Source organism: Telmatherina bonti (genome assembly GCF_933228915.1).
Source record: "Telmatherina bonti genome assembly, chromosome: 19".
NCBI classification, from domain to species: Eukaryota; Metazoa; Chordata; class Actinopteri; order Atheriniformes; family Telmatherinidae; genus Telmatherina; species Telmatherina bonti.
In genome coordinates this window covers 23,365,160-23,386,769 of record NC_136617.1, presented here as the reverse complement: position 1 = coordinate 23,386,769, position 21,610 = coordinate 23,365,160, and the positions used below count along the sequence as shown (strand labels likewise).

General features: G+C 39.3%; 1 protein-coding gene across 1 annotated transcript in view; it reads right to left on the bottom strand.

Annotated features, from left to right (window-relative positions):
• Nucleotides 1-21,610, bottom strand: part of dync1i1a (dynein cytoplasmic 1 intermediate chain 1a) — a gene marked incomplete at both ends in the record, with an annotated part of 57,940 nt that overhangs the window by 35,478 nt on the left and 852 nt on the right. The window contains 4 exons of the mRNA XM_079259212.1: nucleotides 1,926-2,021; nucleotides 17,441-17,556; nucleotides 17,751-17,810; nucleotides 21,343-21,427. Of these exons, the coding sequence (XP_079115338.1) occupies nucleotides 1,926-2,021; nucleotides 17,441-17,556; nucleotides 17,751-17,810; nucleotides 21,343-21,427 (357 nt within the window). The remainder of the gene's footprint in view (nucleotides 1-1,925; nucleotides 2,022-17,440; nucleotides 17,557-17,750; nucleotides 17,811-21,342; nucleotides 21,428-21,610) is intronic.

The following is a 21,610-nucleotide window of genomic DNA, read 5'->3' as shown; positions in this document are numbered from 1 at the left end:
CAAGTGACAAGTTTTTAATCAGTGCTGACCTCCACATGCCATGGAGCTGATATGCTGGACCCGCTTTAACCCTGACTGTAACCTACCCTCACCCTCCAATCTGATACACCCACTGGCTGGCAGAGGGTGTCACACATGACTGACCATGTTTCATGACAGATTGGCTGGCAACATGGGAGAAATGTAGTAAAAGCAGACTGAAGGATAAAGAATGGGAAGTTCTGTTTGCACTCATCAGGGGTGCAAGTATTAAAACCATGTGTTTAAAAAGGATGAGACACAAAACTGACAGAATTTAAACCAGTAAAAAAGAATACAGAAATGTCCTATATGAATATAATTGATGTAATTATACAATATGAAATTAAATTGTATAACTTGTATAATTTTATAAAATTTCGAAGCCAGGAACACTAAAAGAACATGATAAGGCTAGCAGCATGAATATGTATAAAAAATGAGCCTCACATGGAAGGTGAAGTTGGGGAATTTAAACATATACAGGACATTGTGTAATGCAGGGATTATTAGAATCTGGAGAAATCTCTGTATGACTGGGACAGGGTTTAAAACGAACATATTAATCAAGTGTGAATTCAATTGCCAATAAAAACATAAAGTAAGAATTATTTACTGACACACTGTCATCCCCACAACACTGCTGGGCATTCAATTCTTTGACTTGGTGAGAAAACATCAAACAGCAGAGCAAAACTCAAGTCAAGTATATTAATAACACCATATCATAAATAATAGCATGTAATTTATAATTAAATAAGGTTTCAACTCAATATACAGTATCTCACTGTCAAATCAATTTTGATTTATCATCTAGACTTTGAGTGAAAGACAAAAATACACAGATTTAATTACAAAAACTGATCATGCAACTAAATGAGGAGGAAACATTATGCTGGTTGCTAGGCAGCAGCAGGACAATGGAAGCTATAAGACTATATGGGCAGCAGTTCATTGTGTGAGAAAAAAGCACCCAAAATTTTGGAATATTGCTGTGTATCAGTAGTTCTTAAAAACAGACACAGACATGAGGAAGAGGAGCAGGAATCACTGCTTCATTGTTGTATCTCAGGGGTGTGTCGGTACACAAAGGGTGCTATCCTGCAGGTTTTTAATGTATCTCTGCTTCAACACACTTGACTCACATTAAATGGCTCCAAGAGCTGATGAGGTTCTGAACAATGCACTCATCATTTAAGTCAGGTGTGTTGGAGCTGGGATACCTGGAAAACCTGCAGGACTGTGGCCCTTGAGGATCAGAGCTGAGCATCTCTTTAGTCATTTATTTACTAAGTCGTATGTTAAGTTGGTGTAAATAACCGGGTGTGTCAAGCCAGCGAGTCACAAACAGATCATTGGTCATTTGCATATGCTAATTAGGAGGTGCTTCTTTTTTTTAAGACAAATCTGGAGCTGATGTCTGAGATGTTTAACTCTGGTTACAAAGCATGAACATCTGGTGTAGGCTGCAGGGTGTAAAGACTGAATTGGAAATCAATTAGACTCAGTGATATTGCATTCATGTGCTGCGCCTTCATACACAACTCTTGTGTGTCTGTGTGTGACTGGAAGCAGCACAGCTTCTGACAACAAGTTACACAGGCTGGGATTTGAAGTGACCTATGGTTTACTTTTAATTGACCCAAATATCAAGCAGGTTAAGCATCGCATGGAAATCATCGCATGGGCACAAGAACTTAAATAGAAACTAATTAATAAAAATAATATTTAAAAAAAAAAAAAAAAAACTTTCACTTTTAGCATGTGTTGCTTTTGTATAATTTTCAATTAAATGTGATTTTTTTTTTTTAAACTAACTGTACTTGGTTTTTTGTGTTAGTAGTAGTTGTCAGTGATAACTGTGATTGTAATGGTATTTTTTTCCATCGTCCACTTGTTCTTCATACCTTCTTTGGTTTCTTTGCTGTCATCTTCATCTGGTTGCTCTGACTCTGGACCTGGTTTCGCCTCCATCATCTCTTCATCTTCCTCTTCCTCCTCTACTGAAAGAGTAAAAAGAAAACATGCAAGAGAGTCCTCATGTTAATCAACAGCTGTTCCAATTTTCCTCGACCTCCTGCTGCATGCCTCCTCCCCCCTCCTTCTTACCAAAATAATCATTGCCAGACATGCACCGGTACACCTGACTAACTAACGTCTACTCAAAATGGGTTTCATTTACAGACACACACTATGGTATTTGTTTCATTTTTGCAAAGAATAAATTCTGCAGAATTGCATTTGTTTATTTGGTCAACATTGTTTCAGGAAAAGAGAAAAAAGTGGAAAGTAGCCTGAGGTCATTTTGATGGTCATACATGATGCCAGATCTATGCAAGTGGACGTGTTGGTAAATGCAGACTCCCAAACCAGAAATACATGCGCAGCTCACAGGAAATGTAACTTGTGTGTGTGCGCATTTGCCCTTTTTTCTCTTACCTTTGACCCCAAGAAAAGACATGCTGTACTGTGTGTGTGTGTGAAAAGGGGGATTCCCTCTGCATCCAATCCAATCAAGCTCTGCAATTACTCTTTGACTTTCTAGAATGTATTGAGTGTGTGTGTGTGTGTGTGTGTGTGTGTGTGTGTGTGTGTGTGTGTGTGTGTGTGTGTGTGTGTGTGTGTGTGTATGGGGTTTAAGTATGAAGGGTTACTGTCAACACAGGCACCTGCTTGTCAGCTACTGCCCCAACACCCCTCAGGCTATGTGTTGCTAACCCTCGCCAACCTCTTCTCCTCTTTGCTCCTGCTGCTGCCCTCTAAAACAGATGCTGAGAGACAAGGCGGTTGGGGGGGGGTCGCTCTCTGAAGACCTCTTAACACTCTGACACCGCCACCAGACACCTGTGGTCCTGACACACACGCTTCGAACACATACAATCTGTCTTTCTCTACTTCTCAAACACACACAACCGGAGCCCTCGCCCGCAGTGCCAGGGGTGGCGAGGGGTTAACTGGCAGGGTCAAGCAGACAACAGTTGCTCAGTCCAGTGGGAGGAAGTGACTACATCACACCCTCAGAAATGTCATGTCTCGCTCTCTCACACACAAATCCGTACACACACGCACATACACACACACACACACACACACACACGTCAGGGTGTGTTTAACTCAGCTGGATTATGGCCTGGGGGCACTGTTAAAAACACTCGCTCAAGGGGCGCTCTCGCACCGGATGAACTGTCCATTTATCACTTGTACTTGCCAGAACTTTTGATAAACACTGCGGCTCTTTTAAAAACTACAACTACAGCTGCAAGTGGTGATTACTCCAGTTACTTTATCATCATTACACCGATGTCTGATTGGAATTTATTTCTAATATTAGGCTTCGCAGCATGTCGTTCCCTCTCCGAACCATGTTTTCTTTTTATATCCACTTCCAACAAAACATGTTTGAATTATGACTTTAATTTTCATATTCTGTGTACATAATAAATGACTAAGCTAAATCAAATACATGGTGTTAAGGCTCCATCCAAGTTGGTGGTTAACAGCCAGCAGTAGTGATCCAAACACCAGTGACCCACCAGTATGGAAGCGAGACCAGAGCGGACCAGACCGGCAGACTGCCAGACTAGCTGCATGTCTGAGCTGTAAAAAAACAAATGCTCGCTGCAAACATAAAACACACACAGATACCCACTTTTATCACTCTTTTTGTCTTTTCCTTCATGTTATATTTATACAACTCTCTCTCTCTCTGGACATCTGTCTTTTTTGGTAATTAATCTGGAAACGCACGCTGATGCATTCCACACAACTTCAATTTTGCTCTATTTTTTTGACCTTACATAACCGGTCCAGTGGTTGGAATGTGTGGCGATGGGGATGGGAGGAGCAAGAGGAGAAGAGGGAGACCACATTGAGGAGCGGTCAAACTGTCAACCCCTGGGACCACAGGAGTCTGGAGCAAGACAACGTGATTCATGGCTTATGGGTTACCTCACTGAAGAGAAACGGTCCAATTCCCTTGCGAAGATACTGCTGATGTCTTTGCCAATGGCCATGCATCATTCTGTTCTGTCACAATCCTGCACCAAAAATATCCCCACTATTTCCTTTGAGTGGAAGCTTTTAGATATGTTTTTATGTGTACTCTCAAAGTAAAGTAAAAACTATACTGTGGTGGCTGATACTGGAAAGTGATAATATAAAACTTGATGGAAAAACTTCAAGCCAACGCAGAGGGAAGCGCTACATAATTCTGTGTTACACTGGGGGAAAAAAAAAAAAAGTACTGATAGGAAATCAGAAGAGACAATCTCACAGTGTGAGTACCTCTGGCAGCTACCCTGTAAGTATCTGCACACATCCTCGTTTCCACCTCATTCCAGTCATGGGATGCTTTATTTTTCCACCTGCCGCTTAATACCTCTCCTCGCCGTAGGATGGCCGTTTAACTGGTATCCTCCCCGTCAACACAGACGGAGGTCCACCTTGATGAAACTCCGCTTGGGGGCTCCTGTTTTGGCCGGCTGCACACTCAGGGTAATGATATCCTCGGTAGCCAGAAGCACTGGAGCTAGCTGCTTCAATCTTTCCCTGGCTGCTTACTCATGCTGACTGGGCCCAGTCAATTCAGAACAGCCCAGCAGGTGTGTAGACATGGTCTGGATATATATATATATATATATATATATATATATATATATATATATATATATATATATATATATATATATATATATATATATATCTATATCTATATCTATATATATATATATATATATATATATATATATATATATATATATATATATATATATATATATATATAGATATAGATATATATATAGATATAGATATATATAGATATATAGATATATATAGATATATATATTTATATAGATAGATGGATAGACATTTATGATTGTATTATGTATATATAGCATTAGTATTTTTTTTAATATATATATATAATCGTAATCCCACCACTACATTCAGCACATACTGGCCTCTTGGATTTAGCACTGAAATATGTCATTAACTTTCCTCAATCAATTGATTCTTTTTCTTCTGTCCTGATCACACCTCAGGTAACGTCTCAGCTTTAAATAAATCCTTCTCTTATTAGACTAACAACTTTGTGACTGAGGTTTAAGTATTAGATTAAACATAAATGTTGTAGATTTCCAATTTAGGATCGTTTGTGTTGATTAATGTTCCAGGACCCACTGATATTGATTTATAACAAGAAAACCACTGCAGATTCTGTACCATTTGTCATGTTTGACAAACTGATGCCTAACTAACCATCTTCTATGTTAGTTCCTAGAAAGGAACAACAAAACTTCCTAAATTTTTTCAGGTAACATGAGTTTATTGCAAAGCCATAAACAAAGTGACATAAGCCAAGGTCAGAGAAAGGATTATCAGAAGGATATATATTTCCCATTTCGTTTCAGCTAAAAAAAATGTGAAAAAAAAACAGTCTATCCACTACTTTGCATTTTAAAGTTGCATTATCTCATTCATGTGATGTGTTTATACACTTGTGGTTTTTAAGCCTGTATTAAACACTTCACTTCAATGCCAAAGCCAATTTTAACCATTTGTTTTATCATTCTGTATCAACAGTCTTGCAAAAAATGTAGAAAATAAAATAGTAATGCAATGCAACCAGACTTTTATCAGAGAATTATTAACACTCCAACTTTTCAGTGCATAAAGCTTATGATAACCTGTATAAGCTTCATTACTGCTTTTAATGACAAGCAAGCGAGTGAAATAGTTCAGGTGAGAGTAATGGGCCGATCTGTTTAGGGAATAAAGTAAAAATAGTCTTAATGAAGGCTGATCAACTGCTGAGAATTTCATTAGCTTAAACATTTTGTATTATTTCACAGTTGGCGGTGACTACTGAGCATGTGGAGAGAAAGATACTGACAGCATATAAAAGATGTGAACTGTCTTGTGCTCCCCTTAAGCTAGTACATAAAGCACAATGGCGTGGTGTGTCAGAGCAATAATGTGTTGGCATGTGTTCTGTTCGGTAAGGATCAAAGCATCAACTAACCTTTTCTTCTGAACCCAATCCACAGTAAGTGCTAGTGTGTTGAAATGTGTTAGCGCATGCTTGGAGCGATTGGCATAGTTATCAAAGAGCTGTGGGTGTTTGTGCAGAAGGAAAGATGAGACTAGACCCCAAGTTTGTCATCAGCTACATAATGGGGGCAGAGCTGCAGACTCACAGCAGCATGAAGGTGATTACTAAACTGAGTCACAATTAAAGTTGACAGAACTCATAATTTTTAGAGATCTCCATTGTATTAATCATAAAGAAAAGGCAGATACTGATATGAGAGAGAACAAATGGTAATGTAAGAAAAGGGGCATGAAAGAGAAATCCAGCAGGATTTTGGGGGGCATCCCACGCGCTGGGAATAACCCCTTCAACATTATATAGTCATTCATATGGAGGCACGCACTTACACCAAGTTTGCAGGGGTTCTGAGCCGCTGGCTGTTGAGGAGACCACAACACAAGCACTATGCTGAGGAGTAGGAGGAGGTCAACAAGACTTGAAAGACTCCTCTAATGTGGCCCTGGCACGACACACACACACACACACACACACACACACACACACACACACACACACACACACACAACAGACATACACACAGATGCATGCACGAACTTCCCTGAGAACAACTCAAACATTTACTGTCTTCGAGGAAGACACGACACACACGTTCGTGGTGCAACATCACCTTCATATTTATTACAATTGGCTTGAGGCATCAGGGGAGTTTTCTCTTACCCACCTCCTGTGATGTTATTGTTCAGAACCCCCACCTCAGTTAAAAGAATTACATAACCACAATGATTTTGCATGTAGGGTATTGTGATACAGGTCTCAAAACAAATTATGCAATATTAAAATAATTATTTTGTAATTGTGTCTTCTTACTTTGGAAAAATACCAACCATTGTGACTCATGAAAATGATTTGTAGGGTAATTCTATATATATCTAGCAGGCATCATTTCTAGGAACTGCTCTGCATTACTGGTGATGTTTCAGACACCAGACATGCTCTTTCTTTGGTTGTGACTAAAATCTATTTTAGAGACTTCCATGAGGTTGAATGGAAATTTGCCCAGTAAATCTTTAAGTGAGAGGTGACTGGGCAGTCTAGCCTGCTCAAAAATGCATAGCCACAGTTGCAAACCTTTGTAAAAGGCATGATGGTGGTGGAAAGATAGAGTAAAAAAAAAAACTGTAAAATTGAGACAATTAGGAATGTTTTTTCACTTTGTTCTCTAAAAAAGACAAAGTGGACATCCAGAAAAAGTCATGTCCTAATAACCCTTAAATCCATTTGCCAGTTTTATTTGAGTTGTTTCCATTACCATATATTCTATTATAAAATCATGTTTAAGATTCATCATGGTTCATCAGTTTATAATTGCCACAGTAGGAGCAAAAATATCCCCCTCATACAACAAATTAGCAGCAGGACTTAATGTAAAACTGCTAAAGCTAAAACCCACAGCATGATTTAAATTATTTCATCTCTCCCCCACACTGATCAAACATTGTATATGTGCACTTTCAATTCTGCATGCACCCAAGCTTACACCGTAAACACACATGCATGCCCAGGAATAATCTGCTTTCATTAAAGTAGCCCATACTGGCCTTTAAGGGTCTGTGGCGAACTTTGCCGAGTGTTGTGGGCTGCTAGATTTTTCTCTCCATCTCTTTCTCTCTTTGCCTCTCTCTGTCCAGGCCGCCGCTCTCTTAGTAGCAATGCCACCCAAGCTTGGCTTTGACCCAGACCCACATCTTTAAAATGAGCCATCATGGCCAAGCCATGCCATGCTCCCAGCCCCACCGCAGGGCCCTGATTAAAACCCATGACTTCAAACTTTCCAAACTGTCAAAAAGCCATTCAGGGAGAGAGAAGGAAACAGACCAACAGAAAGAAAATGTCTCATATAAAAATCACTGCTGTGGCACCGACTCACTTTTCAGCACGTCATCTGAGCTGGCATTAGTGTCACTCAGACACAGAGATGTCTGCATCTGTGTGTTTGTGAGTGTGTGAGGTATTACTGCCAACTGGTGGTCTGGGTTTCCCACTCTAATGACAATGGTGTTTCATTTAGTTTTTACGGTAATGCGACAGATGGGTCAGCCACATTATTACAGGACAGCAAAAGGTTGAATCTTTCCAGGTTGTATTCAGACAGAGGAATTAACTGACGTTTGAGTTGAAATCCTATCATGCAACAACAACACTGCTATCTGGACTTATCTGATTTTGCAAATTAATTAAGGCTTTGACACCAAAATGTGACGGAGATTAATTATATAACTCTACCAGTTTTATAGCACCACTATTATAATTCATTTCATATTGAAATCTCAGAAAACCTCTGTCAGATTTGGTTGTTCAGACTTGTAGTAATAAACAGTACATGTACCAAGATTGCCCCCTGCTGGAGAGCTGTTGAACTGCAAGACGGCTTCAATCAAACCTGTAAGATGATCAAATTTTACTTATAAATTGAATACAGATCGGGAAATCTAAGACCTAAGATCTAAATTTATGTAAGATAAAGTGAAAGGATTTTAAAGCTTGATGATATCTAGAAAATTTTTAACGATTTGGTATTTTAAAAGCCTGGATTTTTTTTTTCCTTGGTTATAATGTTTGGAGTTTAATTGTTAAACAGATTCTTCTGTTAAATGATGCTAAAATAAACTACAAGTTCAAACAGAGAAAGGTTGAAACTCTTCTTCCAAAGTGTTAAAAAATGTTTTAAAAAAATGGAACTACAATACCAAAAGCATTGCATAAGCCACAGGGTAGCTGTTGCAGTGAACCACTACCCATTCAAATGAAAACTCCTGCAGAGTCTAAGCAATCTCAAAGTACAAGCGAGACCACCCAGGCAAACGATAAAGACCCACTGTTGCTTTACACATGCGTTAAAAAGAAGAAAAGCAACGGGGTGGGGGGACAGGGTGGGGCGTACATGTCAAAAAGTCAAGTTCAGCTAAATGCAAACCAAAAAGAAGAAAAGAACAAGATGGAAAGAGAAAAAGGGAAACATGAAACTGCTGCTACTCATCTCGAGCACTCATCAGATGGCAAATATTATTTTGGATGACGGCCATTTTACCAAGAAAGAGAAAGCCAGAGGGGGGGTGGGCGATAAAGAAAGGGTTCATGTACCTTATTATACGGTGGTCATAGTGGAAAATTGCAATCATCTGTGACTCACTTGGAATACCTTACACACAGCAAGAGACTTTTTTTCTTCAATATCCATATTTTTCTGGGTTTTAACAGTCATGGCCATTTTGACAGAAATCGCTTGAGACCCAGCTTCAATTTTGGAAGTGAAAGAGGAGTGAAGACTGTGCCCTTTTGACAGGGTGGCAATGAAACCAAACTCCTGTTACTTTACAAAGAAAAGAAGTGAGAACACAATTATGTGTGTCTGCAGGGAAAACACCAGGGGAGATCATAATACCAATATCTAAGTCTGATCTGAAGAGTGTGCTTGTGCACATGAATATGCACGTCACATACAAATTTCAGTAAGGTATCCTATAAACTGCTACCTCAAGGCGGTAAATCATTCAAACAAGAAGTCTCCAAACATTAAAAGACAACTCTTACAGCACAATAACTTTCAGTGGAACAATTTCAAAGTGAAACAGCCGAGTACATTTTGTTCAAGCTCCTCTAGGTGCACTCACTGCCGTTATCCTATACGTGGATTTTGCCTGTGGAAAACACACACACAAATACACTCTGGTCTGTTCGGCCTGTTGTAGCTGTCTGGCTGGAACAAAAGTGTATGAGACAAGCACTTCCATATGTAGTGGGCACACACACGTGCATGTGCATGTATACACAGACGCATCAAGAAGCAAGTGGCTGACCATGCAAAATACACTCCTGTGTTACCACGTTCCCTCCAGGATTATGACAACTACCCACAAAGCAATCACTAGTGTCAGTTCTATAGTGTGAGTCTGTGTTATGTTCAGGTTTTCTATTTCAGAGCAACACTGATCAACTACATTGTAAAAAAAAATCCCAAACACACATTCCTAAAGTCATTGTTTCACACCTGTCAATAAGTATTACAAGCAATTTTTCCATAGATTTGTACTCGACTTAAACATCCTGAACTGAATAGACATCACTAAACTTGTTTGACAACTTCAAGTTCTCCTGAAACAGACATTGGACTTAATGGGGACTTTTAAGCCCATGGTAATAAGTCACTGTGGGTTTACAAGCTTGAGCTGTGGCAGATCAGACTTCAGATGACTCAACACATCACCAAACACCATGTTACTGTTAATGGGTTGCTCCTCCTCAGATTCCTTGTTGTCGCACACTCAATAAAGGTGAGTGGAAGCTTCCTTTTACATTTCCAGATGCTGTAACCTAGCCGTGTCCCTGTAACAAAATGGCTGGTGTCAAAGTTTGTCTTGTCATTACACCTGCCCATGTTCCCTCACATCAATGACAACGGACTTTTCACTTCCAATACAGACACATATTCAGGTCTTTCATATGTACTTCTTGGAAAGGAAGACTAACGCTTCATACTTTGACTTTGACTACAACAGACTTGCTGTACCAGTTTATATTCTCAGAATAGCTCCAAATCCGGATTATCCAATGGGCATTATGGGCCCCTGCCCACTTGGGAAAACACCAGCAGTTTGGACATAAAACAAAATGCTTATAAAAGCCAGGTAGTTACACCACAGTCTCCGTGTGTTGCTATTGGTACCACTGGTTGAGAGATGTTAGAAATGTCATTTCACAGTGTATCATTCACAATTTTCACAATGTTGCGATGGGGAAGGGGGCCCCTGGAACACTCAGGGCCCAGGGGCCTGTGCACTTTTAATCCAGCCCTGAATAGCTCTGCATGTTGGGTGTACAAGAAGCCCATCACTAAATACCCGACATGTCATTTTGCAGCATATGTCAGCTTTTTTTTGGCATTTGGTGGAACATTTCATTGCTACAGCAAAGATAAAGCACTTTGTACTGTTTGACTGAGTTTGCTTCCATCATTATGGTCTGTGTCAGACAAAGTCATACGTATAATTTAAGATCTACGATAAACGACCTCTATAAACTGTTCAACTCTTGTAGTAATGAGTGTCAGACGTGGATTTGTGGATTTCAGTGACTGTTTTAAGTTGAAAACCCATTCCTGTTGGATTAAACCCAACTGGACGTTTCTGTAAAACTGTTGATAAATATCTAAAGTTCAGGGCCTGTTTAACGATATTTAATATATTTAGAAGACGGCGGGAGGAACACCAAAGTAAACACTCTAATTGAACAAATGTGCTGCCAATAGTAACAATCATTTAATAAATTTGGAGTTTGATTTCTTAAATTGCTCCATTATGGGACAATGTGTAGCTCATGTGAAATTTGTGCATCTGTGTATGTGGCCGGCTATATATCTGTGGTAATATATGTTTATGCTTGTTTACTCCAGTGTGAGTAAGCGTGCAATACATGTTTACATAAATAAGTCTAAATGTTTAGTATGTGTGAGGCTAATAACAAAATGCTGGGTGTGTCTTTTCAGATTAGCGCCAACACATGCGGTTTCTCTTATGATTAAAGGCCATTACCAGTCCGCCAAATATAAAAAGAAAGCCCCTTTTCTGCTGTAAATATACTTAAGGAGTCAATTTCTAACCGACTACACACTCAAAATGTGCAGAGCCTGAAAACTAATGAGGCAGAAAATAAAGCAGAGGCGGGAAAGAGTCACAGACATACTTTTGCATGCGGGCCTGCAAACACTAGCATTAACTCTTGACCATTCAACTTTTAACCCCGAGAAGGGGATTTCCCAGCATTGCAATATCAAATTTTACACAAATTCACAAAGAGTTATTCTTTACGGGTTTAATTCTGGTTCACTGCAAACAACTACTGCCTCAGTATCAGAACTACTCCCTCCTCCTGCGGCGACTCCGGCTGCTTCTCCATTTGTTTCTGTCTTCACTTTGTCTGTTTGTTCTCTGAAGACTACAGTTTCTTCACACCTCTTACCATCTTTCTCTCCTTTTTCCCTTCATTTACTGTTTCACTGGATACTTTCCATTGCAACCCATTACGGGGTCTTTTCAAGCTTCAATGAGTGAAACTAACTCACAACAAACATCTCTGAATCTTTTTTTTCACTTCGACAGACAGCTGATTGAATCACCACAAAAAAGAAAAAACATAAATACATTTTTAAAAAAAGCTTTTGAATAATTTAATTTGTTGGTGCTTGTTATCGTAGTCCACTGATCTCTGTGTGGCTGTACATATCAGTAAGTCTGCTGCACCACAGGAAATAAAAAGCGGAGGGTGGTGGGGTTTTCAAATTGTGACTGCTTGGACTAATAGCAGCAATTCATGCAGCACACTCAGTGCTGATGTGAGGTCAGCATTAAAAACAACTAAAGACACGGTGATCGAAGAAAGCAGCAAGTCAGAAGCAATACGGTACAGGGTGCTTCACTTCTATGTCCCAATAGGTCTCTGTTCAAATCCAATAATGCCATTTCACCCTTTCTCTGCAAGGATTCAGTGAAAAGACATTCAGGATCCCTGTGCCGAGCCGTCTAGCCGAATCCAAAGAACCCGAGGTGCGATTCCTAGAGGGCCACAACATGGAAAATATAATGGTGGCACAAATGGGACCATGAGATGGATCATTAAAGTCACATTGAGCTACAAACAGGGCATGTGGCACGAAGCTGTCTCTGCCTCGATTTTATTGTTACTGCTCTTCTGGAGCCTGAGAGCCCATCTTCTATCATCATCTGAAAAAAGAAATATTCTCTTATCTAAATTTCATAGACATAGCACATGACCTACGCTGCTGTTTGACCTGAACTTATTTCTGCTTCAATTCCAAGTTCTGCTTTGAACTCTTCAAGAGGAAACAGAGAAACATTTCCTTTTACGTTCTACATGTGAATGTTCCTTCGTACGTGTCTGACCTCCTCAAACCTTAAATCCATCACAGGCTTGTCTGTTTCTCGAATTAAAAGCAAATCAGCGGCTTCAGGACATTTTCCAGCCACACCGCTTGTTTCTGGTACATTCCTATGGACATCAGACTTCTCTGCGATCCTCTTGGATCCAATTTTCATAGAGTTTTCTAAATGTTTTAATTTGATTATACTTGTTGTGAATATTGTAAACTTGCTGTTGCTCTGTGCTCTGCACACAATATCTACCGTATTACCCACTTTTTGATGGGAGACCTTCTGTCTGTGCTCCTCTTTTTAAGGTTTTTAACTGTTTTCTCCAAGTAAAATGTTTTTTGTGTATGTATCTTGTTTGGATTTTATGAGAGTGTGTATGTGTGTGTGTGTGGTGGGGGGAATAATAAAATAGCCACTTCTCTTTTAATGGATACCAACATTGTAAGATGTAATTTTATAAAACACTCACAACCCAACACACTTTATTTGACCTTAGTCGGTTTAGTTACTGTCGCACAAAACATTGGGCCTTCTCCTTGCTACACCCTAAGACAAAACATCCACCTCTCACAACAAGAAAGTCCATTCATACCAATTAATAGCAGTAAATAGCTGGAGCCAACCGTGACCGTGGCTAATCTGATTTCCCAGCACAATGGAAACTTGGTACAGACAGACCAGTGAGCTCCCATTGGGAAGAAACGTACATCGACAGCAACACGTTACAATTTCAAGACGGCAAATTGGGGACGGAAATTAAAAGCCTCATCATTAGCTGCTTTAAATGAAAGTCACGCACTCAAACTTTACAACAGTTTTAAAACACAAACTATTGTGAAAGGATACAAACGCATGCAAGGTCAAATTAAATCCAATTTGATGAAGCTTGCTCCAGACTTCAACCCACACACACACACACACACACACACACACACACACACACACACACACACACACACACACTGTGATAACATACAAGCCAGACACCCACAGGGCATGAGGGTGAATATGAGAGGTTAGGGGGTCAGAAGTTCACGAAGCCAAGAGAGAATTTCTGACTGATATATGAATTATTTTGTGTTTTGTCATTACACGCATTGAGCAAAAATGACCTATTATTATATTTTCATAAAATATTCAGGTGCCCAATGGAATTTATGAAACAAAATATAATAATTATTATATAATTAATATAGTAAAATGCTAATCCTTACTGAATTTCTCTTCTCAGTTTTAGATCTGAAAGACCTAAACTTAATCTTACACTTTTATAAATCATAAAACTAATTCTGAATTCATTTCACAAAAGAGCACAGACAATAAAACAGATTAAGTAAAAGCTGAAAGCAAAACAAAGCAGAATAAAAAAAGGAGAAAGATAATTATGTCCATCAAAAAAAAAAAACATACATGCAAATATTAAAGTAACAGAAATCCCAAACTGAAGCATCTCTTTGGTATTTGTTCTCAGTCTTCCTCTAATCATTACAAAAAACCCACGCAGACCATATGATTACAAAGCTTCAGGTTATTCGCCAGCTTTGTTAAAAGGAGTCAGAATAACATATTTTTGATTAACTTATCATCTGAAAAGGTCAACGTTTAAAACGTGAAGCTGGTACAAAAGAAAGAAAAAAACCTAAAGGCACAAACCTAAAAATTAGATGCAGTTTTAATGTCAAGTTTGTTTACATGGCACATTTCTAATAACTTGTGCTGGCCAAAGTGCTTTATAAACTAAAATACAACTAATATAAAAAAAAAAAAAAGTGCATGCAATAAAATCTAAAAACATTGCAATAAGGCAATTAAAACAAATGTTTCAGTCAACTAGTAATAAAAGTCCATAAAAGTGCTTCTTCAGAAGAAGTTTATCATATTTCAGTGATTTTGGAAGAAACTAAATTGATTGAGGCAGACTCTTGAGTTCTTCCAGAATCTGGGTTTGCCACAGAAAAGGCTCCGTGACCTAAAGATTAGTGCATTGAATGGATAACATCAGATGTGAAAATAAACCTCATGCTTGTTGCTGCAGCATGAATAAATACGAGCTCGGGTAAGAAAGAAGGAGCTTAGCCATTTAGTGATATTATAAGAAAAAGTACGACTTTAAATTGGATCTTGGATGTAAAGGAAGCCGTTGTAAAGATGTTATAAGCTCCTTTACTTCATACCAGTCAGCAGACAAGCAGCTGCCTTTTGGACCAACTGGAGACGATGAAAAGAGGACTGATGGAACCCAAAGACCAGAGAGATGCGGTAGTCCCGTCTGCAAGCGATGAACAGATGAATTAGTTGTTCAAAGACATTATTGGAAGGTGGTGCTTTACCTCAGCTAGCTGCTTAAAAACGCTACTACTGCACTCACCTGCTTACACAGTTTAAAGGAAACCATGAAACTGCAGGGGTTTTTTTATATTTGCCTTATAATAAGATCAGCAGTGTTGATGTCTGGACGAATATATGTTAATTAAAAAGATTCTGTTTTGTTTTTATTTAACTTTATAATACTTAGGGATATCCACTGTTAAACATGTTCAAGACAATGCAACAGAAAAAACGAGTCTTTCCCCCCTTTCAAAGGCAAAGCGGTTAAACGAAATGGTGGACTTTGAAAGGAGTCTTGCGAGCTTGGTTCAGTAATCAACAAAAGAAAGTGGCCTGAACAAACACACACCAGAAATGTGGGCAGGTGCTCCCATCTGCCTCTTCCACCCCCCCCCATTTTTCTAGACACACAAGCTTTGTGGTAGTCTGCAAAAGAAGGGTCTCCTGAGGCCGAGGTCACCTCCCAGCAGACCACCGTCGCTCTGCTCTGGTTCCCAGATGTTCTCAGACACACACATACACACACATGCATGCATGCATGCACAGATGCAGACTTCATGAACTTGCTCTTGAAGGCTGAAAACAAACAAACCTAAATGGAGCGGCATATAGCATCGCTGCAGGCACTAACCAATCACAGTGTGTGTGTTTGTTTATATATGTACACAGACTACTTGACCTCTGTAAAACGTGTTCTTAATCTTTATCTCATTGTCAAGTGCGTTTTACAAAAGATGCGTGTTTGTTTGCAGAGTCCATAAACATGACAGAAACCGTGACCAAGATAAAGAAACTGTCATTTGGTTATTTATGTGTTAACGCGTATATACGTATGTATCTACGTCTTACAACACACAAGACTACTGAGTATGTGCACTTGTTGAATAAATGATCTGTTCCTGAGTCTGCCAAGGAAATGAGGGGAGTTGAAGCAGGCCATTTGGATGCGGATCATGGCAGACGTGTATGTGCTTGGTGGTTGATGGCGGTGGGGGGCCGTGGAATCCACATCATCTATTATAATGACAGGAAGCAGGAAGTACAACCCCTTCAAAGTCACATGGCTGCCAGCTGTATGAGTGGAAGGAAGACAAAGAAGATGATAGGGACTGTGTATGTGTCGGTGGAAGATTTCCGCACACACTGTGTGTTTGCTTTTAAGTCCATTCCAACGTGTGAAGAAGACATTTCCGAACATGACGTCTTCATTTTCAAACAGCACAGGATTCGAGTTCAATTTAGCGGAAAAACTCCAAATGTCCTCCGTTCAAACATTCCTTCACTTTCAATCTAAAAATACAATATTTTAAAAAAAATAAAATAAAAAAAAAGATCTTCAGATTTGCCCAGGATCTGCGATGTTCTTCCAGTTCCAGTGCAGGAATAAATCTCAGCCATATGGATCTGTTTAGCTGCTGCAGCTCGGCACACACGTGAACGCCCACTTGCAGACACACAAATATGCACATTTTCACATGTATGCCCACGTAAACCTCGCATTCTTTATGCAACCAAACCATAAAACCACACACGCACACATGCACATAAAACACTGTTTTTTTCATTTGCACCGTATCTTCCCACACAGAATCGCAATGGGACAGATCAGGAGCTTTTCCATCCAGGATTACCAAACTACCTCTACCTGTAACTTTTTTTAATGCTTTTATAAAGTTTGATACTTGGTAATGTGGAGGATATCAAGGCAGATGTACACAGATGTAAATCTTTAAGTGCGTACAGCACACACTCAATAAATCCTCCACCATCCAGCAAAAGGTCTTGGGTGAAATGCATCCGTCAGCCTGTTTCCACTTATGAGCAGAAGTTGAAAGTATGATTCTCTGTGACTGGAGACATAATAACTTGACAGTCAGACACTTGTCTGTGCAGCTCGTCTGTGCTCTATAAATCACTCCAGGTTTGCAGGCTTAGAGTTGGTCAAAAGGAGCAGTATCGGTTTCAACCATGCAGAAATGACAATCACAGCCACACTAGAGCCTAAAACTGCTGGAATCTAAAAATGACTATTTAGCTTTTGGTATGGAGAGTGTGTGTGTGTATTTAAAGTCACTTGTGCATGATAATAAACACTCACCCTCAGACATGTGAGCGTTGGATGGTGTTTGTGTCTCCTTGCTGTAAGAGACCACCTCTTTTGGAAGGAAGTCTACCTGTGTGATCTTAGAGGCGCCGAGTTTCTGCATCCTCCGCCTGGATGAGAGAGATGATGCTCTTATTAACATATTGTTCAGAAATGGAAAAACTGCTTAAAAGAAGATTTCATAGTTGATATGGAAAGTCTAAAGGCTGCTTAACCGTAACATTTACTTAAAAATAATGTGAGATAACAAATAAAATGTTTGCCGTGTGTTTTTCTGAGACAAGAGCAGAGGAGAAAGATGTACCCGAGCTCAGAATCGGCCTGCAGCTGCAGCACAGAGGGGTCTGTGTCCCATTGGAGTGTCCTGATTTCACCAACAGGGGGGAGGGGGGCAAGAGAGAACATACATTTTTACAAATATTAGAATGAAGAAAACATACAGAAACACATGTCTCAGTGGGGCACAATCACATATCACATGTATTCACTCCATAGACCGTAAGAAATATACAGTCTATGACTCACACACTCAACTGCACACATATCATCCAGCAAGGCAACTGCTTTAACAGAGAAATGTCACCTTAACTGCATGCAAACATCAGACTGTCAATAGATGAGTGTTTCCATGTGTGTATACATTGCAGAATGGCTGTATATTAGCGAGACATTTAATCATTCTGTCAATCAACTATCAATAAACTTTTTTTTTTTTTTGTCATTTAAGCCAGGGGTGGGCAACTCCGGTCCTCCAGGGTCGCAGTACCGCAAGCGTTTCCCTGCTGCAACGCATCTGACACACATCAGGCTTAATTAGCAGACTGGTGCAGAGCTTGGCATCAAATTCTGCACTAGTCTGCTAATTAGCAACTGATTTGAGTCAGTTGTGTTGCAGCAGGGAAACTCCAAACACTTGAAGAATGCAGCCCTTTAGGACTGGAGTTGCCCACACGTGATATAAGCACAACTGCACATAGCTTGTAAATGATTACTTTGTTTCAAATAAATGCACTTAAATTACAGACTCTTATTATTAAGTTGATGTAATTAACTTCCAAACTTGAGAAAGGCAGGAGACCATGAAGATATGATACAGAAATATCCCACACCCGTATATGTTGCAGCTTATTCCAATGGTATTTCTATGACTGAAAAGGATTTTTAATACTAAATTGGTATAATTTCTAAATGTTTCATTTAATTTCAGAATACACCTCCAAATCAATGACAAGTTTGCACTTTGAGGCCTTGCTAACTGTAACTTGAAGATGTGGTGATAAACAGCTTATAAAACAAAAATATGCAGATGAAGCTGAGTAACACAAAGTGTACACACATTTAAATGCTCAAACTAAGCATTTGAAATTCACAGATTTTCTGTTGTAATTACAGTAAAGTATTTTTCATTGTTTTATTGAAATAATTTCACATAATAACTAGCTGAGAAGAGCGAGTATATCTCGGGAGCTTGTTTGCTTGTTTCAAACTAAGTGGTGTCCAGTCAGTGGAGGCAGGGTAGACAGTGCCTATTCAAGACAGAAATAAATAAACAGAATCATTTCATTTTAATAATTAGCTAACAAATTTTTACCTTTTTCAATTATTATTGTTCATATACTCTTTCAAATTATAACCTCCAATAGCCTGTAGTGACAATCGATTTGAAAGCGATGGCATTAATTGCTTTTTATAGCTTAATCAAAATGACTCAACAGCACCTCCTCCTGGCCAGACAGAGAAGCTGCACAAGTTAATGGCTGTATTACAGTAGAGGCTACACCCTCTAATGAAAGCAAAGTGCTGCTCTGCCTTAACCTCTCAGATCATTGCAATCATGTGTGTTCGAGCATGCGCAGTCCGCTTCCCCATATAAAATTATATAGGTAAAAAGGGCAGATTGCTACCTTTATATGTGACTGTACTATACCAACGGTCTACGTATGTTTAAAAGGATTGATGAATTGATGCTTCACTCCCAAAGTTGGTTAACGTGCTCACTGGAGGAATGACCCTGCAAGAGGGGCTTATACAATTTTCACATCTTTCTTTTGACAAAAAACGTCAACATATGCTCCTGGTTGTCATGACATACAAAATTAAATAGTTTGGGGACTGCTTTACATATAACACCATTATAAAGGGTATCTTACAATCTTGATTGTGTTATATTAAGCATGCCCTTACCTGCCTGCAAATTCATTTATGTGTCCATCGCAATTTGCAACTGCCTGCCTACCTTACCCTAGAGCTCACGGCATGTGCCTGTTCATACTGCTTCCTTACAGGAATTTGAAAGTGCATCTATGTATCACAGCAAAAAACACACCACACTTCTGTATGATACATTCAAGTAGAGAAAACACACCTGTTAGACACTCAGGTTGTGTCAAACAGCACCAGGTGAGAGTGCCAAGAGAGTGCATTTATTTATTCTGACAGATTTGGCTGTTTTACAGTAACACAGATGACACTTTAAGCAACACTGTCAGCTCCCGGAAGACTGAAATGACCTCTGTAGCTCAGTTCATGCAAGCAGAAATCGCTCAACCTGGTATTACAGACGACAGCAGGGTTTTCGACAGGAGTGGAAAAATAAAGGAAGAAGGTGGAACTGCAGTGTTGTAATCTTACAAGTCATAATGGAAACACTTCTGTACTGACAACATTGAGGGAGTCTCTAGTGATCAGATCCTAAGCCAAGGAAGGGTAAAGCGGGGTTTCCTAGGTTTAAAAAATGCTTACCTTGAGGTCTGTGCTTGGGGCTTGTTTTTAGAGAAACCTGACCTAAGAATGGACACACACATACACAACCACAAATGGAGAAGCTCAATACGGCATGCCATCATCCAGGGTGGATTTGGGGGTGAAATATGTTTTTTCATTCCAGGCATTAGTGCTAACTCACCAATTTGTAAAATCTAATTGGTAAAAGCTAAAAAAAAAAAAAAGAGATGAATAATTTTACATATACGGATTCCTTACTGCTAGAAACTCCTCTAATTTTACTCATTATTTAGCCCCAATTCCACCCATGGCCATACCAGTATAACAAATCACTAATGATCCCTGAAGGCACCACTCACACACTGACCTCATAGTCAGCTGCCATTAAAAAGCAAATGGAAAGCGCTTGATGACCACTCTTGTCGTCGCAGTACTCATCAGAGCACATATACACTGGCGTTAATGTAAAAACCTGCAGCATTTGTTCCATGAGCAATGGATGGATTAGCATATGGATAAGTACATGCTGCAGCAGCAGCAGCAAGTATGACACATTATCTTAGAAGTCTGCAGCCTTTAAGCACTGGCAGAAGGGAGGAACTTACATTTTGTCACTTGTGATTAAGTGAGCTCCCTGCCTTCAGAGTAATCATATGACTCACGTCTAATGCCTCACACCGAGCGCAAACACTGTATTCTGAAAGTTTATAAATATGGCACTTCTTTGCTCAGATGTTTTGCATTTTACTTTCAAGAACATAGTACAGCCGGACTTCCTGTGAACTCTTTTTTGCAGTGATGTGAATGAAAAGCTGGACAGTGGTCATCAAAACACTGGTTGCCGTGACAAATGACACTAACAACACATTTGAAACCTAATGAGGCAACTTCACCATAAAGTGGCACTCATCCTTACCTATACCTGTCATGCCAAGGTAAAAAAGAAGCAGAAAATACATCAAAAGCTTTCTTAAAATGAACACCATTTTTCACGAGAATGTGACAAATAATTATATTTCTTGTTCGACAATTAAAAAAAGAAACTTAATCTGTTTCTTTAGTTTGTTTTTACTTGATTTGATTTGTTTATTTAAAAGTTTCCAAAAATAGGATATAAAAACTCCCGCAGCAGATCAGACTTGTGTTTTTTCCTTGTTTCTATTTCAGCCTACCTGCCTGCTGCTCCTCCATCAGCAGAGTCCTGGCTCCCCGTCTCACTGGGTGTGCTCACTTTGGAGGGGGACATGGGGGTCGGGACTAAAATAAATAACATAACAGGAAAGAAAATTAAAACATAATCCCAACTGCACTGTGATAAAACAAATGAAGATAAGAACATTTGCAAAGAATTTCAGCATCTCTGATGCATTTTTTATTTTAAACTTCTATTTAATCTGTCTTCATCTTTTAATGATATTATAAATAACTTGAGCTAATAAT